General features: G+C 42.6%; 1 protein-coding gene across 1 annotated transcript; it reads left to right on the top strand.

The window, feature by feature from the left end:
* Positions 1 to 41: 41 nt before the first annotated feature.
* On the top strand, positions 42 to 8,583 carry LOC146578576 (uncharacterized). The gene is made up of 2 exons (XM_085268791.1): positions 42 to 4,787; positions 5,267 to 8,583. The coding sequence occupies exons 1-2, from the start codon at positions 4,770 to 4,772 to the stop codon at positions 5,921 to 5,923; spliced, it is 675 nt and encodes a 224-aa protein (XP_085124917.1). The 5' UTR covers positions 42 to 4,769; the 3' UTR covers positions 5,924 to 8,583.
* The last annotated feature ends 19,417 nt before the right edge of the window (positions 8,584 to 28,000 follow it).

The following is a 28,000-nucleotide window of genomic DNA, read 5'->3' as shown; positions in this document are numbered from 1 at the left end:
TGGCTAGGAGGCGAAAGAGCCAGCTCTTTTTAGTGAGCCAAGACGAAAGAGCCGGTTCTCTAAAAAGAGCCGGAAATCCCATCACTAACTGCCAGCAACATGACATCATTTCAAAAAAGAAAAAAGATGAATTCAGAATGGATTACCTTGCTGATTCCTTTTAGACAAGGGACTTAGGACTTACTATCTAATCGTGTCCCACATAGGTGACTTTCTCCAGAGCCCATTGTAAGGTGGAGAAGCTCACTTTACCATCGTTTTTAAAGCAACAGTTTTGTATAGCACTTTTAGTTCCAATCATGCAGGCCTGCTTGAAGGAGAGCAGATTTTCAAACCTAACTTTCAGTGCACTCCTCAAACATAAATAAAATAAAATAAAATTCTACAAAATGTAAAAATATGAAAGCCTAGTTTTAGGATTTTTCACTTCCACTTGGTAACAAAAATGCAAGTTTCATCCCATGTAACACGGTGTATGTCATGGTAAAACTTCCCCTACACATCAGGAACAAGAAACTAAGAATCTACTAGTCTCACTCATTTAATCCCTCTGCTGCATTCTGTTCACCCCTGCTATAATTCAATCATCTTTCCTAATATAATATTAGTCCACTAGTTCATATATTGCTTCTCATCCCACTAAGTGAACCATGAAATCAGAAACACAGGCTTAAAATACTATCTGGTCTTCTTGAGCTTCATTACATGCGTGTATGTGTTAGTAGGATTAATACATTTTGTGCTCCTTGAAGGTTAAAATATCAATACTACACTCTCAATATCAGGAGAGCAAATCAATATGTCCTTCTTGTTTCAGAAACATCTAAAGTCAGGTTCAGCTAAATCCTAAGCGTTTGCGAGTTCACCAAGTGGATGTAAAGGTGTTGTTAACACCTTCAACAGGTGATGTGATGTGTGCCACTTCTATGATTTTTGTTATTTAATGAATCATTTCAATGTAAGCAGCTATCTCCTGGAAGTTTTCAGTCTTTTGAATATGTGGCTTTACAGCTGAAGGCCCCATCCAAAGTTGTGTTTCTTAATGTTTACAGGCCTCCCAAATACTGCACAGACTTTTTTAATGACCTCAGTGAACTGCTGTCTGTGATCTGTGTTGATTTCGACTGTGTAATTATTGTTGGGGATTTTAACATCCATGTGGACAACCCTCAAGACAAAGGGACTAAAGACCTGAGTAACACTCTGGGCAACTTTGGGCTGACTCAGCATGTAACAGAGGCCACACATAATAGAGGACACACTCTTGATCTACTGATCTCCAAGGGCCTGAGCATTTCAAACATTACTGTGTCTGATGTGGGCTTATCTGATCATTACTGTGTTTTCTTTGAAAGTAAAATCTCAGCCCACACAAATATATCAACAGCAGTGATCACAAAACGGTGTATAACTGAAGACAGTAGTGAGATCTTTAACCAGGTCTTCCCATTAACACCTGACCTGTCCAAAGGTTCAGTCAATGAGCTCGTCAATAGCTTTAATGCAAAAATGTTAAATGTAATGGACACTATTACCCCCATTAAGGTGAAGGTTATCTCTGGAAGGAAAAAGTCTCCATGGAGAAACTCCACACTAGTGAAAAATGAAAAAAGAGAGTGTAGGAAAGCTGAGCACAGATGGAGAAAAACAAACCTCCAGGTTCATTATGACATCTATAAAGAGAAACTTCACAATTATAATTTACAACAGAGGAGTGCAAGAAGGTCCTACTTCTCTGACATCATCACTAAAAACAGCCATAATGCTCGGGTCTTATTTTCTACAGTTGACAGGCTAACAAACCCTCCTGTGCCAGTGGCAGCTGAACTTCATTCAACCATGGCCTGCAATGACTTTGCCAAATTCTTCACAGACAAAATCCAAAAGATTAGACAAGCAGTTGGTACATCAACAGCAGATCCAGGATATGTACTGTGTCCACCGAAAAACTGTTTAAACACCATCAAACAGTTTCACCCGATTAACAGCAAAGACCTGGAGGACATCTTAGGTCAACTGAACTCCTCCTCTTGCTGTTTAGATGTCCTGCCAACAAGTTTTTTCAAAAAGGTCTCAAAGACTTTAGAGTCAGACCTGTTACAGATCGTCAACTTTTCCTTAATGTCAGGTGTGTTTCCAGAACCACTAAAAACTGCTGTATATTCAAACCTATACTAAAAAAGGACAATCTTGACAAGACACAAAGGAAAAAATACAGGCCGATCTCAAATCTCCCATTTTTAAGTAAGATCATTGAAAAAGCAGTTTCTCAACAGCTCAATTACTTCTTAAAACAGAATAACTGCTACGATGCCTTCCAGTCAGGTTTTAGACAGAACCACAGCACTGAAACCGCTCTGACAAAAGTGTTTAATGACATATGTCTGAACACAGACAGTGGAAAAATGTCAGTCCTAGTTTTACTGGATCTCAGTGCAGCATTTGATACAGTTGACCACAACATATTACTCAAACGACTGGAGAACTGGGCAGGTCTTTCAGGAACTGTAACAAACTGGTTCAAAACATACTTAGAAAACAGGAAATACTTTGTATCAATAGGTAACTTCACATCCGAGCAGACAAGTATCACATGTGGAGTTCCCCAAGGTTCCATCTTGGGACCCCCTCTGTTTAACATTTACATGCTCCCACTGGCACAGATTATAAAGAACAACAAAATAAACTACCACAGCTATGCAGATGACACACAAATATATATCACAATGTCACCAGGAGACCGAGGCACTGTACAGGCTCTTGGTAAATGCATTGAGGAAATTAATGACTGGTTGTGCCACAATTTCCTCCAACTAAACAAAAACAAAACTGAGGTAATAGTCTTTGGCGCCAAAGAAAAATGATTACAGGTCACCAGAGAACTTCAATCTATACACCTAAAAACCACCAACCAGGTGAGAAATTTGGGTGTAGTGATGGATGCAGACCTAAACTTAGAAAAACACATTAAGACAATAACAAAATCAGCTTACTATCACCTCAAGAATATTTCAAGGATAAAAGATCTGATGTCTCAACAGGACCTGGAAAAACTAGTCCATGCTTTCATCTTTAGTAGGCTTGATTACTGTAACAGCATCTTTACAGGTCTACCTAAAAAATCAGTCAGACAACTACAGCTCATTCAGAACTCTGCTGCTCGAGTCCTCACTAAGACCAAAAAAGTGGACCACATCAGTCCAGCTCTGAGGTCTTTACACTGGCTGCCTGTCCGTCAGAGGATAGACTTTAAAGTTCTGATGCTGGCCTATAAAGCTCTGAATGGTTTAGGACCAAAATACATCAGTGACCTCCTGACCCAGTATGAACCTTCCAGATCCCTCAGGTCATCTGGATCCGGTCTTTTATCAGTTCCCAGAGTCAGAACCAGACACGGAGAAGCTGCATTCAGCTTTTATGCTCCTTATATCTGGAACAAACTCCCAGAAAGCCTCAGATCAGCTGAAACACTCAGTTTATTTAAATCCAGGTTGAAGACTCACCTATTCTCAGCTGCATTTGAATAAAGCACCAAATCCACACTTTTAAGCTTAAATTTCAAAACTTACACTAACTACAGATTTTATCTACTGTTCTGATTTTATCTCTTTTGATTTTATATACTGTTTTGTTTGTTTGTTAAGCTTAAATTTCAAAACTTACATTAACTACTGATTTTATCTACTGTTCTGATTTTATCTGTTTTGATTTTATATACTGTTTTGTTTGTTTGTTTGTTTGTTTGTTTGTTTGTTTGTTTGTTTGTTTGTTTGTTTGTTTGTTTGTTTGTTTGTTTGTTTGTTTGTTAAGTGGGTTTAGAGCTCTGGGTAGCTCCCCAGCTGGGTCTAGACTGGGTCTAGAGAGTATTTTAAATTCAGGGAATTTAAAATAGAAAGTAGCTCGTCCACAGAAGGACTGGTAGCTCCCCTTACGATAAGGGTTCAGATCGCGCGAACAGGTGTGAAATGTGTGTGTTTAGTTAGTTTGTTTGTTTGCTTGTTTTAATCAATTTTAAATCATGCTTTTTATTTGTTTTTGTTTCTAATGTCTCTGTAAAGCACTTTGAATCACCTTGTTGTTGAATTGTGCTATACAAATAAATTTGCCTTGCCTTGCCTTACCTTAGCCCCATATGGAGGACCACAGCAGCCACGCACACCAAAATAAAGAATTCTGTGCTTAAATAATGAATTGTAGAATACATTCTCCATTTGTGAAATACTTTTTGAATTCCACATTAACAAAGTGATTTTTTAAATGTTTTTTAAAAACCTCATTACCATCCTAGGGGAGCTAGGATGGTAATGAGGTGCTTGGAAATGTTGTAGTTGGCTGAGTTTATACTGCTACAACATTTCCAAGCTGGACTCCTTTGTGGAACTATGGTAATCCATATATACAGGGTGTCGCATCCCCTGGGTAAAGGCGGTGGAACTATGGAAGTCCATATATACAGGGTGTCGCATCCCCCGGGTAAAGGCGGTGACATACAGGACAGTCAGTGGCTTTTTACCTTTCAGGTTCTTGTAGGCAACTGATGACTTTCTTTTTGTAGTTGCTTCTGGGGTTTTACCTTGAAGCTTCATGGGTATTTTTTGTCACTGAGGAGTGTAGTAATTTTTATTTGCTCTGCTTCTTTTTGTCAGGGATAAAATACGTCTATATAGTTTTTGTGTCCCAGCTGAGTAACAGGAGGAGAAGGGTCTGGTGGTGCAGCAGAGGAACAATTTCAGCCATTTGGACTCAGCTCAGCCACTACAGAGGAAACAATGACTTCAATACAGAAGGTGAGAAAAATATCACAGTTACACTGTTATTGAAACTGTGTGCACAGCTGGTTGGTTTTTAATAACACGTTAACAGCAGCTTTATCTTTTCCATCCTGGGCTCCTCCATATATACAGAATCTACATTCACAACCAAAAACCACAGAAGTTAGAAGAAAATACAAAAATCATATTTTATCAGCACATATTGAAACAACAATATCATCTGTTGAACTCAAAAATTTTTAAGAAGTAAAAGATTTTCTCCACTTATCAGTATTTCTTCAAGAATGTCATTTTCAGTACAACTCTCATTGCACATCATTGTAATGTGACACTACATGTGCACATGCGGACCACAAGGTGGTGGTAACACACCAACAATGTGTTTTTTGTCACATTAAATTCCACTAATGGAGGGAGTTACAGTTACAGAAATGCAGTCATGTTCCATGACTGCATTTCACTCACTGCCTCTGTTTGTATCTCTGTCACTGCAGGACCAACGTGAAGCGAGAAGTCAGGGCTCTCAGGAGGCCGACAAACCTCACAGAAGAAAGGGAGAGGAAACTTACAGCTGTGACTTGTGTGGAAAGTCTTTTAACTGGGCTGGAAGCTTAAAAAGACACCAACTCATCCACAGTGGAGTTAAACCTTACAGCTGTGATGAGTGTGGGAAGTCTTTTACCCAGGCTGGGCACTTAAAAACTCACCAACTCATCCACAATGGAGTTAAACCTTATAGCTGTGACTTGTGTGGAAAGTCTTTTACCCAGGCTGGAGGTTTAAAAAACCACAAACTCATCCACAGTGGAGTTAAAGAGTACATCTGTGGCTTGTGTGCAAAAGCTTTTGCTCGAAATGAACACTTACAGAAGCATAGGGTTACCCACTCTGGAATTAAGGCGTACAGCTGCGACTTTTGTGGAAAAACTTTCAACAACATACAGTACCGAAATATTCACCTACTGATTCACACTGGAAATGATGTTTACTGCTGTGATCAGTGTGGGAAACCGTTTACAACAGATGCACAGTTACAACAACACATGTTTAGCCACACTGAGGAGAGACCTTTCAAATGTGACCTGTGTCAGAAGACTTTTAAAACTCCATATCACCTGAAAAGACACCAACAGAGCCACACCAGAAAGTAACTCTACAAGTGCAGTTACTGTGAGGATGTATTTATGTTTTATCTTGTAATTTTAACCTGATTGTTTGGAACAAGTCTGACTTAGAAGACTTACTTGTAACCTGACTTACACTGTCTTTGTTTAGAAGTAGAGCAACACAGATGGATCCTGTTCTCAGCCTTATCGTTCACTGTGGTGGTGGGAAAGAGTTTCTCTGTGACCTTTGTGGAAAAACTTCAATCATCAACGGGACCTAAAACCACATCAACGTAGACACACTGGAGACAAAATGAACTACTGCAAAGAATGTGGAAGAGGCTTCCACACACCAAGTACATTAAAAATACACGAACTCTTCCACATTGGGGTCAAAAAGCACACCTGTGACTAGTGTGGGTCATCCTTCACCACTGCACGTGAGCTTAAAGAACAATCATAAGTGAATCCACAGAAGAGAGACACCATACAAGTGCAGACACTGTGACAAAAGCTTCTCACAATCAGGTCATCGTAACAAACATGAACGTACACACATGGAAGTGAACTTCAGCTGTGACCAGTGTGACAAGAGCTTCAGGAATCTCAGTTCATACTCCGAACACAAACGATCCCACGCTGTAAATAAACTGTTTCACTGTTACCAATGTGCAAAAACATTCACTTCATTATCTGCTCTGTGCAAACATCAGCCTGATCATGCAGGACTGAAATCACTGGATCACAATGACTCTGAAGAGAGAGAAAGATCCTCTTCTGGTTTCAGAGTTGGACTTGAGATCAGGCTCCACAGAGTTCAGATGGAATCTGTAGTTTTTATTATGAAATCCTGATAATGTTAAAGCATTAGTTATATTTGATTAACTCTGTGTAAAGTTTGTCTTATTAAATAGTTTGGTGTGAAAAATAAAGAATTGGTCGCAGAACAAGTACCGTAATTGTCGGGCTATAAGCCGCTACTTTTTGCACAAGCTTTGAACCCTGCGGCTTTTAGTCAGGTGCGGCTTTTCTATGGATTGTCCATGATTTTTGTGATATCGTAAGACGATTTGTTTTGTTTGTTCCGCTGTTGTACGGCACTACGTTGCCTGGCGGAAGGATCGGGGTTCAAGAGTGGTATGTTGGTCACATGTCCATCCGCAAGGCAACATAGTGCCGTACAAGTAGCGCGAAAAACAAACTTCAAAGTAGCGCTACGCGTTCAGCCGGAGTCGTGGATGACCAGCGGTGATAAACTTGCGAAAAGCAAGTTATGCTCAACTCCACCAGTGGATTCTGACAGCGTGGAAAAGTGTGAAAACATCCACGATCACCAACGGTTTTCGAAGGGCTGGACTGCTGCATGATGAAGAGGAGGACACTGCCACGGCCCTTCAGAGGGTGTTCGACTCTGACACTGACAACGAGGACTTCTTTTGTTTTGAAAGTGACAACGAAGGAAAGAAGCTGAGAGTGGATGACGAAGCCATCCTGAGCCTGTTCGTATCCGACACTGGAGAAGAGGATTTTGGTGGTTTTAGTGCGCAGGAAGAAGAGAAAGATGGTGCTGAATGACTGACTTTTCTTCTTGTTAAAGCCCTGTCACTGCACCTGAGCCTAAAAGGTAGTCCGAATCTATTTTTCTGGTGTGTTGTAGGTTATTGTTATGTACTACATTTGTTACTCATTTATGAAGCACAGTACATGTTTCGTACTTGTAATTACCGCTACTTGTACATATACCCTTGTCAGGGACCAAGCAGTAAAGCATAAAGGACACAGGTTGTTTAATTCAAAAAACGGGTTTTATTGACCCAAAAATATGAAAATATATTTAACAAAGCCAAAACTTAAACAGGCAGACCAATAAAAGAGGTCAACTCAATAGACTAAACTCAAGATAATAATTAACAAAACCTCAAACAAACATATGGTAAACTGACCTGCTGAAATGACACACAGGGGGACTTAAATACTGGTTTAGCTAAACCAAATGACACACACGGGGGAAAACAAGACGGCTGCCATATAACCAACTAATACAAAACATTTAAACAAACATGAAACACCCCCCAGGCAATGAAGCATGTGGTGCAATCCAATTAGGCTGTCAGCAGTATTTCAGGTCTCCCAGCCCTTTGCCACACCTTTTGCCAGACAGGAGGAGAAGCCAACCCCCAGGTAACTCAAACAAAGAAAGATGTATTAATATAACATAAAACAGAACTTTGACCTTGCAATGTGTGTGCACGCCATATAAACATTGGAAGGTGTGATGGAAAAATGAATACATTTAATAAAGAAACGATATTGAACAATAAGTAGAATATTTTAAAGTAGTGACTGTAAATTAAACTAAAGTGAATCAATGGGTGGTGAGGTGTGGAGCTTACCATGTGTGCCATGCCATCACAACCCTAAATGTCCATCACGCCACTCTTGTGTTAATCTATGCACGGTCTGAAGCATGTGTGTGGGAATGTATGTGAATGTTTTACTGTTATATCTTATTAGTATTTTAAGTATTCTATCTATTTTATTTATTGAATTTTATTGTTTTATTTATATTTTGATATTGCTAGGGATGATGCAATGATCGGGGACCATTCTTAATTTCGTTGTTCTCATGACAATGACAATAAAGTTTCTGATTCTCTGATTCTAAAAAGTTATGCAAATATGTACCCATAACTTGTTTTTCAAAATATTAATAAAAGTGATGTCTCCAAACAGCCATCTCTTTCCTGACAATTCGCTTTGTGCACATTCTCTTACATATGATAAGTCAACATTGAAACACCTGCGGCTTTTGGTCAGGTGCGGCTAATGTATGTAAAAAACAGGATTTCCCCCTGATTTTAGCTTGTGCGGCTAATATTCAGGTGCGCTCTGTAGTCCGGGAAATACGGTATACAGTGAGGCAAAAAAGTATTTAGTCAGCCACCGATTGTGCAAGTTCCCCCACTTAAAATGATGACAGAGGTCAGTAATTTGCACCAGAGGTACACTTCAACTGTGAGAGACAGAATGTGAAAAAAAAATCCATGAATTCACATGGTAGGATTTGTAAAGAATTTATTCGTAAATTAGGGTGGAAAATAAGTATTTGGTCACCTCAAACAAGGAAAATCTCTGGCTCTCACAGACCTGTAACGTCTTCTGTAAGAAGCTTTTCTGTCCCCCACTCGTTACCTGTATGAATGGCACCTGTTTGAACTCATCATCTGTATAAAAGACACCTGTCCACAGCCTCAAACAGTCAGACTCCAAACTCCGCCATGGCCAAGACCAAAGAGCTTTCGAAGGACACCAGGAAAAGTATTGTAGACCTGCACCAGACTGGGAAGAGTGAATCTACAATAGGCAAGCAGCTTGGTGTGAAAAAATCAACTGTGAGAGCAATCATCAGAAAATGGAAGACATACAAGACCACTGATAATCTCCCTCGATCTGGGGCTCCATGCAAGATCTCATCCCGTGGGGTCAAAATGATCATGAGAACGGTGAGCAAAGATCCCAGAACCACACGGGGGGACATGGTGAATGACCTGCAGAGAGCTGGGACCAAAGTAACAAAGGTCACCATCAGTAACACACTACAACGGCAGGGAATCAAATCCCGCAGTGCCAGACGTGTTCCGCTGCTGAAGCCAGTGCATGTCCAGGCCCATCTGAAGTTTGCCAGAGAGCACATGGATGATACAGCAGAGGATTGGGAGAATGTCATGTGGTCAGATGAAACCAAAGTAGAACTTTTTGGTATAAACTCAACTCGTCGTGCTTGGAGGAAGAAGAATACTGAGTTGCATCCCAAGAACACCATACCTACTGTGAAGCATGGGGGTGGAAACATCATGCTATGGGGCTGTTTTTCTGCCAAGGGGACAGGACGACTGATCCGTGTTAAGGACAGAATGAATGGGGCCATGTATCATGAGATTTTGAGCCAAAACCTCCTTCCATCAGTGAGAACTTTGAAGATGAAACGAGGCTGGGTCTTCCAACATGATGATGATCCAAAACACACCGCCCGGGCAACAAAGGAGTGGCTCCGTAAGAAGCATTTGAAAGTCCTGGAGTGGCCTAGCCAGTCTCCAGACCTCAACCCCATAGAAAATCTGTGGCGGGAGTTGAAAGTCTGTGTTGCTCGGCGACAGCCCCAAAACATCACTGCTCTCGAGAAGATCTGCATGGAGGAATGGGCCAAAATACCAGCTACTGTGTGTGCAAACCTGGTAAAGACCTATAGTAAACGTTTGACCTCTGTTATTGCCAACAAAGGTTATGTTACAAAGTATTGAGTTGTATTTTTGTTATTGACCAAATACTTATTTTCCACCCTGATTTACGAATAAATTCTTTACAAATCCTACCATGTGGATTCATGGATTTTTTTTCACATTCTGTCTCTCACAGTTGAAGTGTACCTCTGGTGCAAATTACTGACCTCTGTCATCATTTTAGGTGGGGGAACTTGCACAATCGGTGGCTGACTAAATACTTTTTTGCCCCACTGTATACTGGAGAGGTTTTCTGCCCCATCTCAGCAGGAGCAGATAAACAGGGAGCCAAGGTCGTAGCTTAGGAGCTGTGTGAGAGAAAGAATATGAATGTTTAGGCTTTTATGATTAGGTGGGGGCCACTAGAGGCTATAAGAGTTTGATCAATGCTCCACCATTTTGAGATCTGATGCTGTCTGCGTACGGTGTCCATCTCCCACGCGTGTGATCATTAAAATCATCGTTTGACTCAACCCGGCCGGACCAGTGTTGTTATTTTGGTTTTTCCTCTTGTATCCATCCCCAATATTTGAATCCGTAACAGTTTGGGGGCTCGTCCTGTGGTATTGGGGTGGAAGTTGGAGGTTTGGACGGTCCGAGGTTGTCGAACGGACAGGCACAAGCCAGTGGTCTGACGTGAGTGGGCATAAGCCGGCTTATACAAAGGTAAGGGACTACCTGTTGAATCTATTTCCAAAGTGTGCCAAATTGGACATGATAAAATTAAAGTCTACTCACTGAAATTACTGGTAGATGTCTGTTTTGATTTTGATGAAAAAATCTCATGAGAACTGAAGCTGAAGTAATGATAATGAAACGTTGAAAGTGACAGTACTGAGTATTTAAAGCAGTTGGACAGCTGAGAGATTTAAAGCAGTTGGACTGCTGATTGAAGTTAAAGCAGTTGGACTGCTGAGAGACTAATTCAAGTTGAAGTTTGTAAGTTAAAATACTGGGTTAGAGTCCCAAGGTAAAGTAAAACAGTGAAATTGGGTTAGAGTCCCAATTAGTTTGATAGGGAATTGGTCATTTTGTGGGTTAAAGTCCCAAATGGTCATAAAAGTGGAGTCACTACAAAACTTGATCTATTGATTGAACTAAATAATAAATAATAGCTTAAAATGTATATAGGCAACAATTACAAGCAAACCTGTATATGTAAGCATTTAAACACTGAAGATAATAAAATTAACAGTATTTTGTCTAAGTCTGCCATTGTAGGAATTCATGGCACCGAGACAAAAACTTGGCGCACAGTGTGGCGTCAAAATAGGCGCACACCTTTGACGCTGCGTTTTCTCCGTCTTCCTCGTCCACACGTAAATGCTAAACGCAGTTTACGTGTGGACAAAAGGTGCAAACGCAAGTTAGGTGAGCGTGCAGCGTAAAGTTAGGTGAGCGTGCAACGTAAAGTTTGAATTGAGTGCGAATCGAAGCGGGTGCTCTCCAATCATTAAAAGTAACAAAGTCATTGAACACATTTATACATTTACCTTTACGTTTATCAATCATATATCACAGATTTACAATTTTTTGTAGTACTATGCTAAAAAGCAACTACAGAGCGAAAGTCTGGGTCAAGCGCCGAGGTGACGGCAAGAACAAAGGAACCCTCGAAGCGTTAAAGCTAGCTTTGTAAGGGAATATAACGGAAAAGTATGAAACGAAAATGTTTTCTTTGTTGATAGACTTTGTTTGCAGTGCAATTTATTTGTTGCCGGATTGTAAGATGAAAGTAGACACAATTTCGGGCTCCCACATTTTATCCGAAACTTTACATTAACAAGTTTGTTTTGTTTTTTTTACTGTTATTCAAATACAACCGTGGAAATAACGAATAGAACAAAAGTCATTCATTCTTTCCTTATACTAATCGTGGTGCAGGCCAGTGCAGTGCATGAACTGATGCCTTCTCCGGTCAATTCCGCTGAGAGTAAATCTAATGTCCCGCTCTACTGTACAAGACAATGGTTACCTGGAGGGATGTACCAATGTGATAGGGGTGCTGCGGAATAGTCCAAGTGGCAGCAGCTTTAATTTCCCGCTCAACCATAAATCGATGGTTTTTCAACGCGATTGTTGTCACCTTGTCAACTATAAATAGATCAACAATCAACGATGACAGAACAACAGTGAATCAATGTTATTTCAATGTCAGTGTCAGGTTTCATCAGTATTTCAATGTTGTTTCAACATTAGTTTTATGTTGACATTTCAATCCTGACGATTCTGATGGTTCAGATAGAAAATCAACATCTGTTCAATGTCTCCTTGCTATCTGGGTATTGAACGGCAGAAATTAGGTTTTCTTTTCGGAAGTATTTAAATGGGAAAGAACAGCGGCTGACAAACAACAGAGGTCTTATGCGTAACAAACAAGCGAATAATGCAGAAAACTGATTTTTAGACGGGAAACTGTTCTTGAAGTATACTGTGTTTGTGTGTGTGTGTGTGTGTGTGTGAGAGAGAGTGAGAGAGAGAAAGCTGTGCATGAAGTGGGATTTTATCCTGGTGAAAGCAAAACAGCAAAAGTCAGAGGAAATTCATGACAATGTTTATGTGAAGCGTAGTTCTTTTTTTCTGCTGGTTCGGTCAATATTGTTTGAAGAGAAATAAAACCTGCAGCTTCAGAATCAGCGCAAAAAGGCGTAAACACGAAGCACGGACCCGCCGACGGATCAGAATCAGTGAACTGTCGGCTTTCAGCCCCGACCGTGTCCGTGCTGTCTGGTGAGAAAGGCGACATCTCACTGATTCTGATCCGTCAGCGGTCCACGCCTTGTGTTTACGTCTTTGTGCAGAATCGGTGTACCTCCTCTCATTTACATTTTTAGCTGTTTGGTGGTTGTTGAAATGTAGTAATATTTATATTAAAAATCAATTCAGGATTTTAATGAATCGATATCACGTTATCCAAGCTAGAATCGATTTTAATCGATAATCAAAACTAGAGATGGACCGATCCGATATTACGTATCGGTATCGGTCCGATATTGACCTAGATTACTGGATCAGAGAAAAATAAAAAATGTAATCCGATCCATTAAATATCACGAAAGCACCTCACAAAACTTGCAACACGCCGTAACTCACCTCAGAACGTTAGCACGTCGGAGCAGTATGCATCACGTGATAGAGCGGCTGTGGCTGTCAGTGGTCTGGATAGCATTTGGAGCTTCGCTAGCAACCTGGCATTTCATCTCCGACAAAGTTATCCCGAGAGAAGTAAAGCAAGTGTGTAAGTCCATCTCTGAATGTTTGTAAAGCATTCCTGCGTTAAGCTTAACAAACAACTGCCTCTTCTTGCTGCTACTTCAATCATGAAACTGCTTAACGATCAGCTGATCGGCTTTTCTGTCGCGAGTCCATCTCTCTAGTTTGCTTTTGGCCCACTTTGCACCAGAAAGAGGAAACCAGCGGCTGAACAACAGCAGCACGTTTAAGCTTGATAAGCTGTTGTTAGAATTTATTTAATATTACTTTCTACTCGAGGATCTTTTTTCTATGCAGCTGACGGCTGGTAACTGTGCAGGGGCGGATCTAGCAAAGTTTAGCCAGGGGGGCCGATAGGGCATTAACAGGGAAAAGGGGGCACAAAGACATACTTTTCTTTCTTATTCTCATTTAAAATGTCTAGCTTTTAATAAATAATTATCTGACACCCAAAGTTTTAATTTGATGCAAAATGAATAGAAGTCCATTACTGTATATAGTAACTATTAAGTCTAATATATATATATATATATATACCCTAGTAAGCTATAGTACTTTTTCCTTTGGGAAGGTACCATCTGTGCAGTCTGCAATTTTGTTGAAGAAAGATGTTGAATCTATTTAATATTTCTTGAAAAATAATTGATTTCTGTGCATTTTTTTCACACTGCATCAAATTAAGGTTGATTACGTCGATTAAGCATCATGAGGTGGCGCGTGAGGGGTGGTTCCCTATTTTTTATTTATTTATTTTTGTTGTTGCTGAGAGTTGGAACCCTATTAGTTAGGTTGCTTAATATTTATGCTAAGTACTCTTTAAAATACCAGAATAGGGAGGATGGTGTAGGTTTAAGTTTATTAGATTGATCAGTATTGCTGAACTATGAAATATATTTTTTTGCATACAGGTATAACAGAATAGCTTTAGTGTAGTTGTTGTTTTAAACTTGAGTATGAACTTATACAAAATGCAGCAAGATATTTAAAAAAAACAGTTTTGTTGATTAAAAAACACTATATCGGATTCATATTGGTATCGGCAGATATCCAAATTTATGATATCGGTATCGGTATCGGACATAAAAAAGTGGTATCGTGCCATCTCTAATCAAAACCCGCTCCTAGTACCTGTGTAATCATGCTTATGTACATCTGGATAATGACACAAACTAGTGTTTGGTGCTTCACTTTTTAATAAACTAAAAGACAGAAATCAGATTATAGGACGTGTAGTGTTGTTTATTTATATTGTGGTGTTTATCATTTGTGATATTTATTACTGTGTGCATACTTTATTAGGAGAGACAAAATTAAAAAAAAAACATGTCTTCCTTGCTGGTTCCATCGAAGAAGAAATGCTCAAGTAACTATGTAGCACGTACGTAATCCAATTCCACAACACAGTGTGATGGGGAATCAGCTGTTTTTCGGCCCATTTTATTTCGAATCTGGCGTGAACCGGTGAACCAGTCCCTGAATCAGTCACGTGGTACGGACTGCCCACTAGGCCTCGAACGTCACTGCATACGTAATCAAGGCAAGCCTCGATACGCGCTTCACAAAAACGCCCCCGAGATTACCCGACACACGATTCGACGCTTCGACACACAGGACACATCACTAGTGAACACCCGTGTGCACACTTGTGTGGATCAGCGCGCTTGTATCCAAAAGGTTTCCCCATGTAATGGTCTGCTAGAGCAGTGGTTCCCAAACTCTTTTTGCTAGACCCCCTTTGTTTTACAAGAAAATTGCCCCCCCCCCCGCGTGCACACGCGCGCAAGCATCCTCCAACCACACACACCCATATTTTGCTCCATTGCGGTTTATTTCACACCTCAAACATTTAGTAAGCAATTGAGCAAATACAAGTAATCTGCAATAAATTACAGGTAGTAACGAAATAAACTCTTTTATGCTACGTCCACACCTACATGGGTATTTTTGAAAACGCAGCTGTTTCGTCCACACGTAAACGGCGTTTCGAATCACCAAAAATCTATCAGTGCTCATGCGCCAACCAGTGTGCAGGCTGTTACAGTCGCTCCTGCTTTTTCTCTTAGTTTAGCTCTGTTTTCTTACTTATTCTTTTTTTTCTGACTTGTATTTTCATCCGTTTATTATCTTTTACTCAATCATGTGGATTGAGAGAGTTTTTGTTCTTCTGGTGGCCGTGGAACTATTACTTTTATCAAGGAACGGGACCGCGGCACATCTCCTACATGCACGAACCTTCCCTAAACCTGCTGGTCTGGACGTCCAGCAGTTCATCTAAACAAAAGGCACTTAGACTAAAACAGACATAGCCACATTTATCCTACCATAAAACAATAAGAGAAGGTACGACCTCTCCCATACTCCCAGGATGTGGGGGTGAACGCCAGAACACCCTGGAATGTTACAGACCTCCTAGGATGAGACATTCTTTCAATATGCCACCAACTATATACTTCTAAACACAAATGATTACATGCAGTATTCTACCATATGCAAACTTATATCATTAAAAGATTATACTGACTACTAAGTACAATTTTCCATTGACATTCCCTCCTGTTGTCAGTAAAAGCTTCAATGAGACATCAGTATGTAACATCTTGTTGTACATTTTCTGTCACATCGTCATTAATCACACAAAATCTTCATGTTTCAACAGGTCAGAGTCATCATCATCATTTGTCACGGCTGTATATGCAGCAACAGTGGCAAATATTATGCGGTTAATCATGAGTTTTAGACATGGCAATATACACGTTACAAAGACATAAAATAAAAGTAAAAATATCCCAACTCCGATGAGTCGTCCTTTTAGCACCTGTAACCAGGAGCCAGTGTAAAGCCAAGAAAACCAGTCACTTGTATCACTTACATAGCCCTGATTTTGGGCCTGCTGGATCTGTCTCAAAGCATTCAGGGCGTCAGTCATGTTTGATGAATGTACATCGTCTGGTATGTAAGTGCAGCAGGTGTTGTTGAAGAGGACGCAAAGTCCCCCTTCCTCTGCTAGTATCATGGAGTGGTTCTTCCCTGGGAGTTGGTCCAGGAACACATATAGTGTGGGGTGTGTTGACATGCTGGGCATATGGGAACAGACATAATAGTCTGTATTTGCCGATTCTGTCTCTGTCCTGTAAAGGTGAGTGTCGTAGTCAAGGTAACCAGGAGGGTCCACCTTCCCATGGCTATGTAGGGGTCTGTCACAACCTACTACCTGGTTACTCTAAAGTTGGCCAATGGCTGGAGATTGAAGTGCGAGCAATTCCCTACGGGCGCCCAATCAGCACTTCCCCCTCGCCACTGAAGCAACCAAGTGAGGGTGAAACTTTCCTCTACTATCTAATCTCTTGGCTCTCAGCGAAGGCGGTCGCACTTTTCTCTTCTCCTCCTCACCCTTATCTTTCCTGCTTAGCCTCTATGTCCTTGTCTTGTCTCGTTTGAATTACTTTCCCTGGAATAGACTCACACGGTCGTTCTCTAAAACCTAAAAGAATTATGGATTTGATCAACTGGTCTCTGAATGCTATTGGCACCCTTTTCTTAACGAGAAGTCTGGGCTTGGGAGAGCCTGAGTGCCCTGGAGGGACTTTCCCTGCCGGATACACGATGCACGGGTGGCAGGACGCTGAAGATATCTATCTATTCGGAACCGTGATAACAGGGTTCATGCTGATCAGAGTTGGCTTAGCCCTGGTTTATCGGAGAAATAAGAGAGCGGAACCGGCTGTTCAAACCCCCCCAAGGCTGCCCGCTGGAATCGAAGCGATGGGACGAGGCGCGACCCCTCACAACGAACGTAATATGGTCAACACCTTGGAGACATTTGCATCGGCTGTGAAGGCTCAAAGCAACAACATTGAGCGTATGGGGGGATACATCAGAGAGAGGCCTGCTCAAAATGGGACCCTTGAGCGACAGTTGGAAGACATCGCGGAATGGATCACTGCAGCTGTGAGGTCTCAGAATCAAAAGAATGACAACACCATGGTACAGAAGTTTGATACCATCATGGGGAGGCTCGCGGCTCTCCAACGGGAGATCGAGAGACCAGTGTCGGAATGTTAGGGCAGCCTGAAAATTCTCCTGGGCTGCTCGCATGGAAATTTACAAAATCAACATTGAGATTGCGGACCCACATAACGGCGCCAGCTGCAGGCCCAAGGCTGGAGCCGAACAATCACTCCCTGATAATGACTGTGTTACGGCTATTCTTCCCGTCCCATGCAAGGACACCTGGATTGGCTGGAGGACTGTTTACTTAGCCTGATAGGCCGAAGGACACTGTCTCAGCTAAACTATGGACATGCACACACATACACTTACACTGATAAGCACTCACTTATCCCCCCTCCCTTTCCAACGCCTTCGATGCTTGTGCCCTACCGGGGAAGATGGCAGTCAACTGGACCAGCGCAGATATGCTGCAGGACCGGATGTGCTGTCTACACCGGCTCTCTCTTACCCTTACCCGCCCCTGTTGCTTGTCTTGTGTTTCTATGGTGTATTGATAGTCATGTGCTTTTGTGCTGAGGTGTTTTTTCTGTTATCAAACTGTTCTCCCATTAGGAGCTCAGTCTGAGTGGAGTTTTTTTTCTCCTCCTCTTACCTCATGTAGTGTATTTTCGTTGTTTTTTCCTATCAGCCTACCTTTCTGACATGTCTCCCCAATGTGATGTTTGTGTAAAGTTGGTCAGAAGGTTCCTTTGTAAGTGCGCATGCGCCATTAGTGTGCTGCCTGCTGTAACCCTAATTTCCCTCGGGATTAATGAAGTATTCTGATTCTGATTCTGATACTAGTTGATTTCTGTGGAGGAAGTGGAATCCTCTGGGACCTCAACCTTTTTGCAGTGCCTCTGATGTATCCAGGAGGGTCTCTCCGCTATTTTTCAGGCAGTTGGAGTGGTCAGAAGCACTTGAAATGGCCTCTATCAACCCCCATCACCTCACTTTAGGCCTTCGTCCTGCGATAGGAATACTTGTGACTCTTCTGCTGTCCATCCTCTGCAGAAAAACCCCTCTGTGGAAAGGGTGCTGGGTCCAGTTATCTTACTGCTGTTATGATCCCAGCAGTCTTCAGTATGCCATTGTATGCACAGCATAGTGACACAGCATTAGGTGATGTTCATAGGAAACTGCTGTCATCATCACCATAGCTTCTGGTTCCTGTGCTTTCACAGAATCATGATGCCATCCTTAGACTCCCTCTCCGTTGTCGATGGAGCTTGGCACGCTCCCCTCATCCTTCAGGTGCCCGTCCATTGTCCACAATCTCCTCTGTTGGCCTCTGGAAATCCCCCTTGGCACAGCTCTCATTCTAACGCAGATTTGTGGTCCTTGCTGTGGCTCCAAAATCTGATCTCATGATGGGCCCCAACCAGCTCGACCTTTGACCTCAACCACTGCCTGGGCTGTCAGCTATGCCTGGAATGGTTCTCGCTCCTCACTGGGCCTCTGAAGATTTCTCAGGAGATCCCTTTCAGCAATACTCTGACTGCTGCACCTATATTTCCTTGCTAGAAGGAGTCAAAGGAGCTTGCAAAGAAAAGCGTCTGGACTTCTTTAAGTTACTTGAAGACGTTTCACCTCTCATCCGAGAAGCTTCTTCAGTTCTGAACTGAATCTGGTCAGTACTACATGTGCTGTAGTGAAAGCTGCAGCTGTTTTATTGATAAAGTTAAAGGCAAAAAACCAAAAGGATTAATCACTCATGTAACTGTGTCACTATATATCAGCATTAACAGGACCTCAGTTTGGTGTTTCAGAAAGCTGCTGATCTCAGACCTGCATGCTTCCGTTCTAAACACTTGATGTACTCAGCTGCATGGGTGGCTGTAGCTCAGGTGGCAGAGCAGATCAGCCACTAATCAGAAGGTCGGTGGTTCGATCCCAGGCTGCCTCCTGACTGCATGCCAAATATCCTTGGGCAAGATACTAACCCCATGTTTGCCTACTGGTGGTGGTCAGAGGGCCCGGTGGCGCCAGTGTCCGGCAGCCTCGCCTCTGTCAGTGGGCTGTGGCTACAATGTAGCTTGCCATCACCAGTATGTGAATGTGTGTGTGAATGGGTGAATGACTGAATGTAGTGTGAAGCGCTTTCGGGTCCTTAGGGACTAGAAAAGCGCTATACAAATGCAGGCCATTTACCATGAAGAGCACGCTTGAGGAGTTTGGGGAGTATCCGAGTATTTATAACATTACACAAACCAAAGGTCTCCATCACAGTGTTCATGAAATGGTGGGTTTATCCATCTTCTGGGGCGGGCCTACAGAGGAGTGCTGAAGATTTCCCTGTGAGGGAGCTGCTGGTGAAGAGCATGAGTCCTGCTTGATCAATGTGATGAGCTTAAGTGTTCCTGGTGTTTCTTAAATGATGCCTCTTTCAGTGGGTCAACAGAACTTCTGGCACAGGACAGCTGTGAGGAAACTGCCAGTGACCCTGCCAGAAAGGGATCTGGAAGTAGGCGTCCTTCAGGTCGATGGTGGCGAACCAGTCCCCCGCAACAATGGCCTGACGCACCCTGGGGACCGTGGGCATTTGGCACTTCAGGGGCCGGAGATAGCGATTGAGGCCCCTGAGGTCCAGAATAGGACGGAGACCCCCATCCCGCTTTGGGACCAAAAAGTAACGGGAGAAGAACCCCACCCGGCGGTCCCTGGCGTCCACCTCCCGTATGGCGCCCTTCGATAGAAGGGACGCCAGTTCCTACCGGCACCCGACCCTGACCCGGGTCGGCCACGCAGGTGAAGGTCGGAGTGGAAGTCAGGGGAGGTCTGCGGCAAAACTAAAGGCGATAACCCTGGGCCATGGTAGATACCACCCAAGGGTCCGCCCCCAGGGCCGACCAGGCAACCCTGCGCTGTTCTGTAGCCAGGGAGGCGGGCAGGGCGGCCTGGCCCAGGGAGACGTCAGGAAGGAGGGGGACGGCTGGAGAATGACTGTCCCTTGGCACCCCGGCCCCCTCACCGAGCCTGAGCGTGGCCGCTGCGCCTACAAAAGGCCTCCAGCTGGGTCCAGAGATCTTCAGGACCCCAAGTAGGAGCAGCAGGGGCAGGCGGAGGCACAGAAGCACGAGCCCACCCCACCCTGGCAGGACGCTTGCGCAAGCACGGCGAGTCTCCGTAGCCTGCTGGAGGAGCTGAGCCGCACCGGGGCCAAACATGGCCGCAGGGTCGACCGGGAGCCTCATGAGGCAATCCTGGTCACCCGAACGGAGCCGGGACTGAGACAGCCAGAGGTGGTGAAGCCTGTGGCAATAGCCAAGGAAGAGCTCGTGGCAATAGCCTGATGTTTCATGAGCGAGGCTAGGAGAGAGGACGTGGACAGCAACTCACCCATGCCCTCCAGATCACCCGAGGTAGCCTGCAACCGACGGGCCAAATGCCGAAGATGAAGTGACAATATTGCCGATGAATTAGACAGGCAGGCCTGGGTCGCCATACAGCTATGTAGCCGAGCCAAGAGCCCGTCCATGGTTTTCACATCCCTATTAGGGCACGCAGCCCGCCCCAGGATGGAGCCCAAAGGGCAACCAGGGGGGCCAGGGACGGATCAACCGGGGGAAGGGGCCGGCCGTCAATGCGCTCCCGGCCATGCATGGCCGAAAAGCGCTTACAGGCAGGGGACCAACGGTGCAGGGCCTCAAACTGTTTGCACACCAGGTCCTGAAAATCAGGCAGCAGCGGCACCTGAGATAAGTAGCGCTGAGGCCGTGAAGCGTAGTCAAACCGAGAAGACGCCGACACCATAGTCCACATCCAACAGCACAGGCTCAGGGGCTGGGCCACAGGAGGGAAAGGCATGGGAGGGGCCCAGCAGTTCGACAAATGAGGAAGGGGACCTGGCCCATGGAGCTGCGGGACTAGATTCTATGTCAGCAGCAGCTATTTTCCTCACTTTCGCCTGAGATTCCTGAGATGAGGGAGGTGCGGGTCGCTTGACAGAAAAAAACCTAGCACGAGCTTCCCTAGTCCATTCGGGCAGAATCAAACAATTCATGCACGAGGCAGGGGCTTCTCTAGTCAGCAAAGCATGCCCAGGACTTAGACACAGCACTCAGTGCTTGTGCCCATCCTCCAAAGGCATAGGAATGCCACACTCAAGGCAAGTTGGGGAGGCGTGGCCCACCATGCAGCGTGGCTAGCAAGGGGCGGGCCCCATACACCAACGGAGAAGTGCGAGCACGTCACAGTGTGTTGTACATTATTATATGTAAATTAAATGTATTATTCATCTATTGCATTTGCCAACACCAAGAAGTCACAAGCAAAGAACGACCACACCATGGTAAATGTTTAAAAAGGAAAGTATTGATAAAAATTATTTCAAAAATAAACATAACAATTTTCAAATCTGTTCAAAGCAACACAACAGTGGGCCAATGTCAAACAAAATTGTGAACTTCACTCTGTAGAGTGGGCAGTCATAATGAAGCAGTACACTTTCATTTGAAAATTCAAGCTGCGCTTCATATTTTTGGTCTCCAGATAGAAAGCTTTATTTGGCCATCACTGGCCAACAGTAATGATGTAATGTTCTTCCATATTTAACATTTGCACATAAATAAGTGACATAATATTTAATAATTTTTTTGAAAAGTTTCTTCACCCCACTTCTGCCATCCGCCGCTTTTATTAGAAAAAATTGGCCACAGCCACTGCGCCATGAATTCTGGGATATGTTGGGCCACAAATGATACACCGGACCCATTCTTCAAATCCGGGGAAAAGAAGGGCGCATTTTCGGCTGCATTTGGAATTGGGACAGGCTTCATTATGTTGCCGTGACGTAATCAGCCTTCAAATTGGGTCTTCAAGGATGCAGATCTTGAATTGGAACAGTTATTTTGGCGGAAGAAAATATGAAAGAGGAACATCACGTGGAGATACTTTAAGGTTGGAAATGAAAACACTGACATGAAAATAAACATAATAACTTGATACTGTCACTGGGTTCAAACTGAAGGAGTGTTCACAAGAAATCATCAGTATCAAACTGTGACAATAAAAAATGTTCATTAAAGTAACCAAGAATGGGATAAGTTTGATGTGAATCTTTCGTAATACATGGGGGAAGCTCTGTGCCAATTTTATCATACTGTACCTCCCTCCATCCAACCACACACTTCTTTGGGTTTGCCATCAGCCCTGCCTGCCTCACGGACTCCAGGACCGTGACCAACCACTGCTATCGCTCCAGCACGTGCTGAAAAATGGCCGCGGCTTCAAACAAGCCAAACAGTGTTGCTTATGTTTATGTCATTTATGTTGTTCGATCTGCATGTATGTATTGCCTTGTTTTATGTTTTTTCTGTTGTTGTTGTTGTTGTTGTTGTGTTTTACTTATTTTATTTTATTTTTTATCTTTTTTTTTTTCTGTTTTTTTCCCCCTGTTCTGTTCACAGTCTACTACCTCAAATACAGACACCAGTTTTCCCCTGGCCACTGTCAACTTGTCAAATCAAAGACCTGTCTGAATACAGTAAGGTATGTCGAGCACAATCAATGGTCTTAGAATTGTCTCCTGGAATGTGAGAGGGGTGAGGAAAGCAACCAAAGTTAACAAAGTTATGGCGCATTTACAGCAGCTTAAAGGAGATGTGTTTTTTCTTCAAGAGACACATCTCTGCAACAAAGAAGTGAGGCGACTCAAGAGAAACTGGATCGGCAATATATATCATTCCAAATTTAACGCCAAGGCTAGAGGGACAGCCATACTTATTCGTAATAATATTCTGTTTGAGCAACATAAAGTTATTGCTGATCCAGATGGCCGTTTCACATTTGTGTCAGGAAACTTGCAGGGCTCACTTGTGATACTGGCTAGCGTGTACGGGCCGAACTGGGACGACGACTCTTTTATAGCTAAACTTTTCTCTTCACTTCCAAATTTGGAAAACTATCATCTTATTATTGGAGGTGACTTTAACTTGGTTCAGGACACTCTGCTGGATAGATTGTCAACTAAGGCCTGTTCCCTGAATAAATCTGCTAAAACCCTAGAATTTTTCAAAACTCAGCTGGGGATTGTGGATCCATGGCGACATACGAATCCCACTACTAAGGCATTTTCCTTTTTCTCTCATCCCCACCGTACATATACACGTATAGACTTTTTTCTTGTTGATATTAGGTTTCTCTGTAAAATTAGCCATTGTCAGTATCATGCTATCGCCATTTCAGATCACTCACCAGTTTCTTTTGATGTGGTATTAGCCACCCCGTCTCGACCCATTAAACATTGGAGATTTAACTCTAGCCTGTTGATAAGGGATGACTACACACATTTTTTGAGATCACAGTTCTCACTTTTCCTTGAGTTGAACGATTCTACTAAAGTGTCAAGAGGTGTATTATGGGAAACGTCGAAAGCCTACATGAGAGGCCAGCTTATAGGATTTGTGTCAAATTTAAAGAAGAAAGAGTTAACTTACACGTCCAGTTTATTGAATAAGATCAAAGATCTAGATGGCAGATATGCATCAAACCCAGATCCTAACCTCTATACAGAACGTGTGAAAGTTCAAGCCAGCCTCAATTTAACCACCACCGCAACAGCTATGGTTCAATTAATTAAGACTAAGCAACGCTTTTTTGAATCGGGCGACAAGGCAGGGAAACTTCTGGCTTATCAAGCCCGTGCCGAAGCAACCTCCAAGCTAATCCCAAAGGTCAAGTCTGCTGCTGGTGACATAATACCGGACCCAGAGGGAATTAATGAAGTATTTGTGAGTTTCTATTCCAATCTGTACACTTCAAGCTCTCCCCCTCTATCAGAAGAAACTCTCCAAAATATACATTTTCCAAGAATAGATAGAGATCTGACGAAGGGATTAGGGGGACCTATTACTGTAGTAGAGGTACAAGAAGCCATTAAATCCTTAAACACAGGTAAATCGCCGGGCCCTGACGGTTACTCTGCAGAATACTATAAAGTCAATTCTGATCTTATGGCACCGTTGTTGAAAGATATGTATAATGAAGCCTTTTCAAAATGTCAATTACCCAAGACTTTGTCCGAAGCTACTATTTGTTTAATCTTGAAAAAGGATAAGGATCCTCTGTGGTGCAGCAGTTACAGACCAATTTCTCTTTAAAATATTGATTTTAAAATACTATCTAAAATCCTTGCACTTAGGCTACAACATGTTCTGTCACAAATTATCGCCTCTGACCAGACGGGATTTATGGCCGGCAGGCACTCATATGACAATTCAAGACGCCTCTTGAATATTATCCATACATCGTGCAACTCAATTCCAGAGGTTGTGGTATCTCTTGACGCGGAGAAAGCTTTCGACCGCGTCGAGTGGAGCTTTCTCTATGAGGTGATGGATAGGTTTGGCTTGGGGGCTGACTTTATTCTCTGGGTTAAGCTACTATATTCCTCGCCATCCACCTGTATTCGTACTAACAACAACTTGTCTTTGCCTTTTCCACTTGAGAGGGGCACTAGGCAAGGGTGCCCTCTCTCACCCCTCCTATTCGCCATTGCTATCGAGCCTCTTGCAATATGGCTGCGTTCAGAGGATAGATTTAAAGGCATTACAAGGTTCGGTGTGACTCACAAACTCTCCCTTTATGCAGATGACTTGCTCCTGTACATTTCTGACCCTCTAAACTCATTCCCGGTGCTTTTTGACATACTGGACCAATATGGTACACTGTCAGGATATAAGGTCAATTATCAAAAAAGCGAGTTGCAACCCCTCAATTCCCTGGCCAGAGCTCTTCCCCACTCAATAGTGCCTTTTAAGTGGGCAGAAACCGGATTTAGATATTTGGGTTTTTTTATTTCCTCTTCTATACATAAAATGATGAGGGAGAATTTTCTATCCCTACTAGAAAATGTTGGGAAAGATTGTGACCATTGGACTTCTCTACCATTGTCAGTGGCAGGGAGAGTTAACCTGATAAAGATGAGTGTCCTCCCAAAATTCTTGTATCTTTTTCAACATGTCCCGATTTTTCTTACCAAGGCATTTTTTTGACAAGTTAGAAAAGATTCTGTCACATTTCATATGGGGAGGGTGTGGTAGGACTCGACTTAAGCGGTCAAAGAAGTGCAGGAGACTGATGCTGTCCAGTGTAGCAAGTGATTTATTCACCATTCTGTGGCCCAAGAATATTTACAAAGAAACAAATAAGAAACTCAACTCTATAATAAACTCAATTCAAATAAACATAACTGAACTTAAATCAACGGAAATTAAGGTCAAACTGCACACAGCTACACTGACCTGAACCCTTCTTCTGAAACACCTGAGTTCGTCTGCTTAAATAGTCCCCTTAATCAAACACTTTCTCCTCTGGACTATTCCATTCAGTAGGTAGGTGAGATGAACATGATTATATTCATCCTCTACTACTCCTCTTGACTGGCAACATAAACTCTGGTGTAATCAATACATATCACAACATTAAATCTATTTCTTTATAAACCCTTTAAAATCAACTTTATTAAATTATAAGAATTCTTCCCCTCCTGCACTTGGTCTCTTCCTGTGACCTCAGATGAACCCAGAAGGTATAAAGCAGGAAGTAGAACTACATTTCCTCCTTTTGCTTCTGGAAGACAGGTAGGTAAAGGTAAGTTCAAACAATACAAATTAACAGTTGAAATAAATAACATGTTAACTTAACAAACTTGCATGAATTGATTTAAACCAAGATGTTATATTATATAATCTGTAAAAGTGCAGAACATAAACAAACCCGGGATAGTAGATGTTTGCCTATTGCAGATTACATGTGAAATATGGTTAAATCAAAACAAGAATGTTAACTAAGAATGTAGACAAATGGTCTTCTCACCCACTTTGTCACAGAGGGAAACAAGCTAGAATTCGCAAGTCTATTCTTCAGTCCTCTAAAAGTGATGGTGGTCTTGGTCTGCCCAATTTTAGACACTACTATTGGGCAGCTAACATACAAAAACTTTTACAATGGGTTCATAATGACCCCCCTGTAACAGCCTGGGTACAAATGGAAACTGCATCTAGCTGTTACTCATTATCATCAATACTCAGCTCACCACTCCCTTTTTCTCCAACCTTTGTTGGGGATAATCCAATAGCTAAGGAAACAGTAACTATTTGGCGACAGTTCAGAAAATACTTCGGGCTACTTGGACCGTCTTTGCTAACACCTTTATCAAAAAATTGCAATTTTGCACCTTCAAACACTGATGCGGCCTTTAGTAGTTGGAAAGATAACGGACTTAGGACTGTTAAGGACTTGTACAGTCAGGACACCCTTCTATCATTTGCTGACCTATCGTCTAAATACGACCTGCCTAATTCCAACTTTTTTCGCTATCTTCAGGCTAGAAATTTTGTAAAAACGCAGTTCCCTCACTTTCCCAATCGGCCTCCAGAAACAAATCTGGATATCATCCTGCAGACGAACCCTCATCAAAACAGACTGATATCAGCCTTGTATAAAATACTAGGTGCTTTGGTCCCCAAATCCATTTCTCATATTAAGCTGAGATGGGAGGAAGAGCTTCAGACAACCCTGCCAGAACAGCAGTGGGATTGTGCTTTGAAATTGATTCACTCGTCTTCAATTTGTGCTCGTCATGCTTTGATTCAGTGCAAGGTGGTCTATAAAGTATACTATACAAACGCAAAATTATCTAAAATCTATCCAACCATCAGTGATGCCTGTAGCAGATGTGGACTATCGCCTGCCAACCATGTCCACATGTTTTGGTCTTGTTCGAAACTGAGTAAATTTTGGAGGAATATATTCGACACACTTAGCCAAGCATATGGCCAGACTGTCCTTCCTAACCCACTCTCTGCAATTTTTGGCATTCCTCCCGACTTGAACTTATCTGGTCCCCTCAAACAGGCCCTAGCCTTTACCACTTTACTGGCCCGGAGGCTTATTCTGTTGAAGTTGAAGCTTCCCCACCCCCCAACTCATGATCATTGGGTGAGAGATGTACTCTTTAACTTAAAGCTGGAAAAACTTAGATTCTCTCTAAAAGGCTCTATTAGGGAATTTAACAAAATCTGGAAATCATTTCTCTTGCTGGTCGACACCATTACTTTACTTCCTGAGTCTGAAGTGAACTGAGCGAAGCTACATTATAATGTTTATTTTTTTTAAATCTTATTTATACCTTATCTATTTGTTTTTCCTTTTGTTCTGTTTGGTCCTTTCTCTGCTATTGTTTTCTCTGTTTTTGTTTTGTTTGTTTTTGTTTGTTTGGTTGGCTACGGGGGGGGGGGGGAGGAGCTGTGGTTGTTGTTGTTTTTTGGGGGTTATGCTTGTTATGTGTATGGGTCCTGAGGTGTTGTTTTTTATTTTTTTTTTATTTATTTTTGTGTGTGTGTGTGTGTGTGTGGGGGCAGAGACTGGTTCTCTGCGGTGTTTTGTCTATTGTGGATCTGGTAGGGGGAGAATTTGGGTTGGGAGGTTGGATGGTATAATGGACATACCACTGTTCTGAAATCAAGATTGACTTAGCTGTTGCTAACTTTGTATGTCATTGTTGAAATTAATAAAACAAAGTTGGGGAAAAAAAAACAAGCCAAACAGAAGAGTGACGAATGGTATGAACCATACAGAGTGGAGAAGGTCTTTTTTGTCTTTGGACTCTGCAGACAAGGGAATCTGCCTGTAGGCG

Source organism: Mchenga conophoros, linkage group LG3 (assembly GCF_057382185.1).
Source record: "Mchenga conophoros isolate Kocher_MC1m ecotype Shallow Benthic linkage group LG3, M_conophoros_male_GT1.1, whole genome shotgun sequence".
NCBI lineage: Eukaryota > Metazoa > Chordata > Actinopteri > Cichliformes > Cichlidae > Mchenga > Mchenga conophoros.
This window is presented reverse-complemented; position numbering and strand designations above follow the sequence as displayed.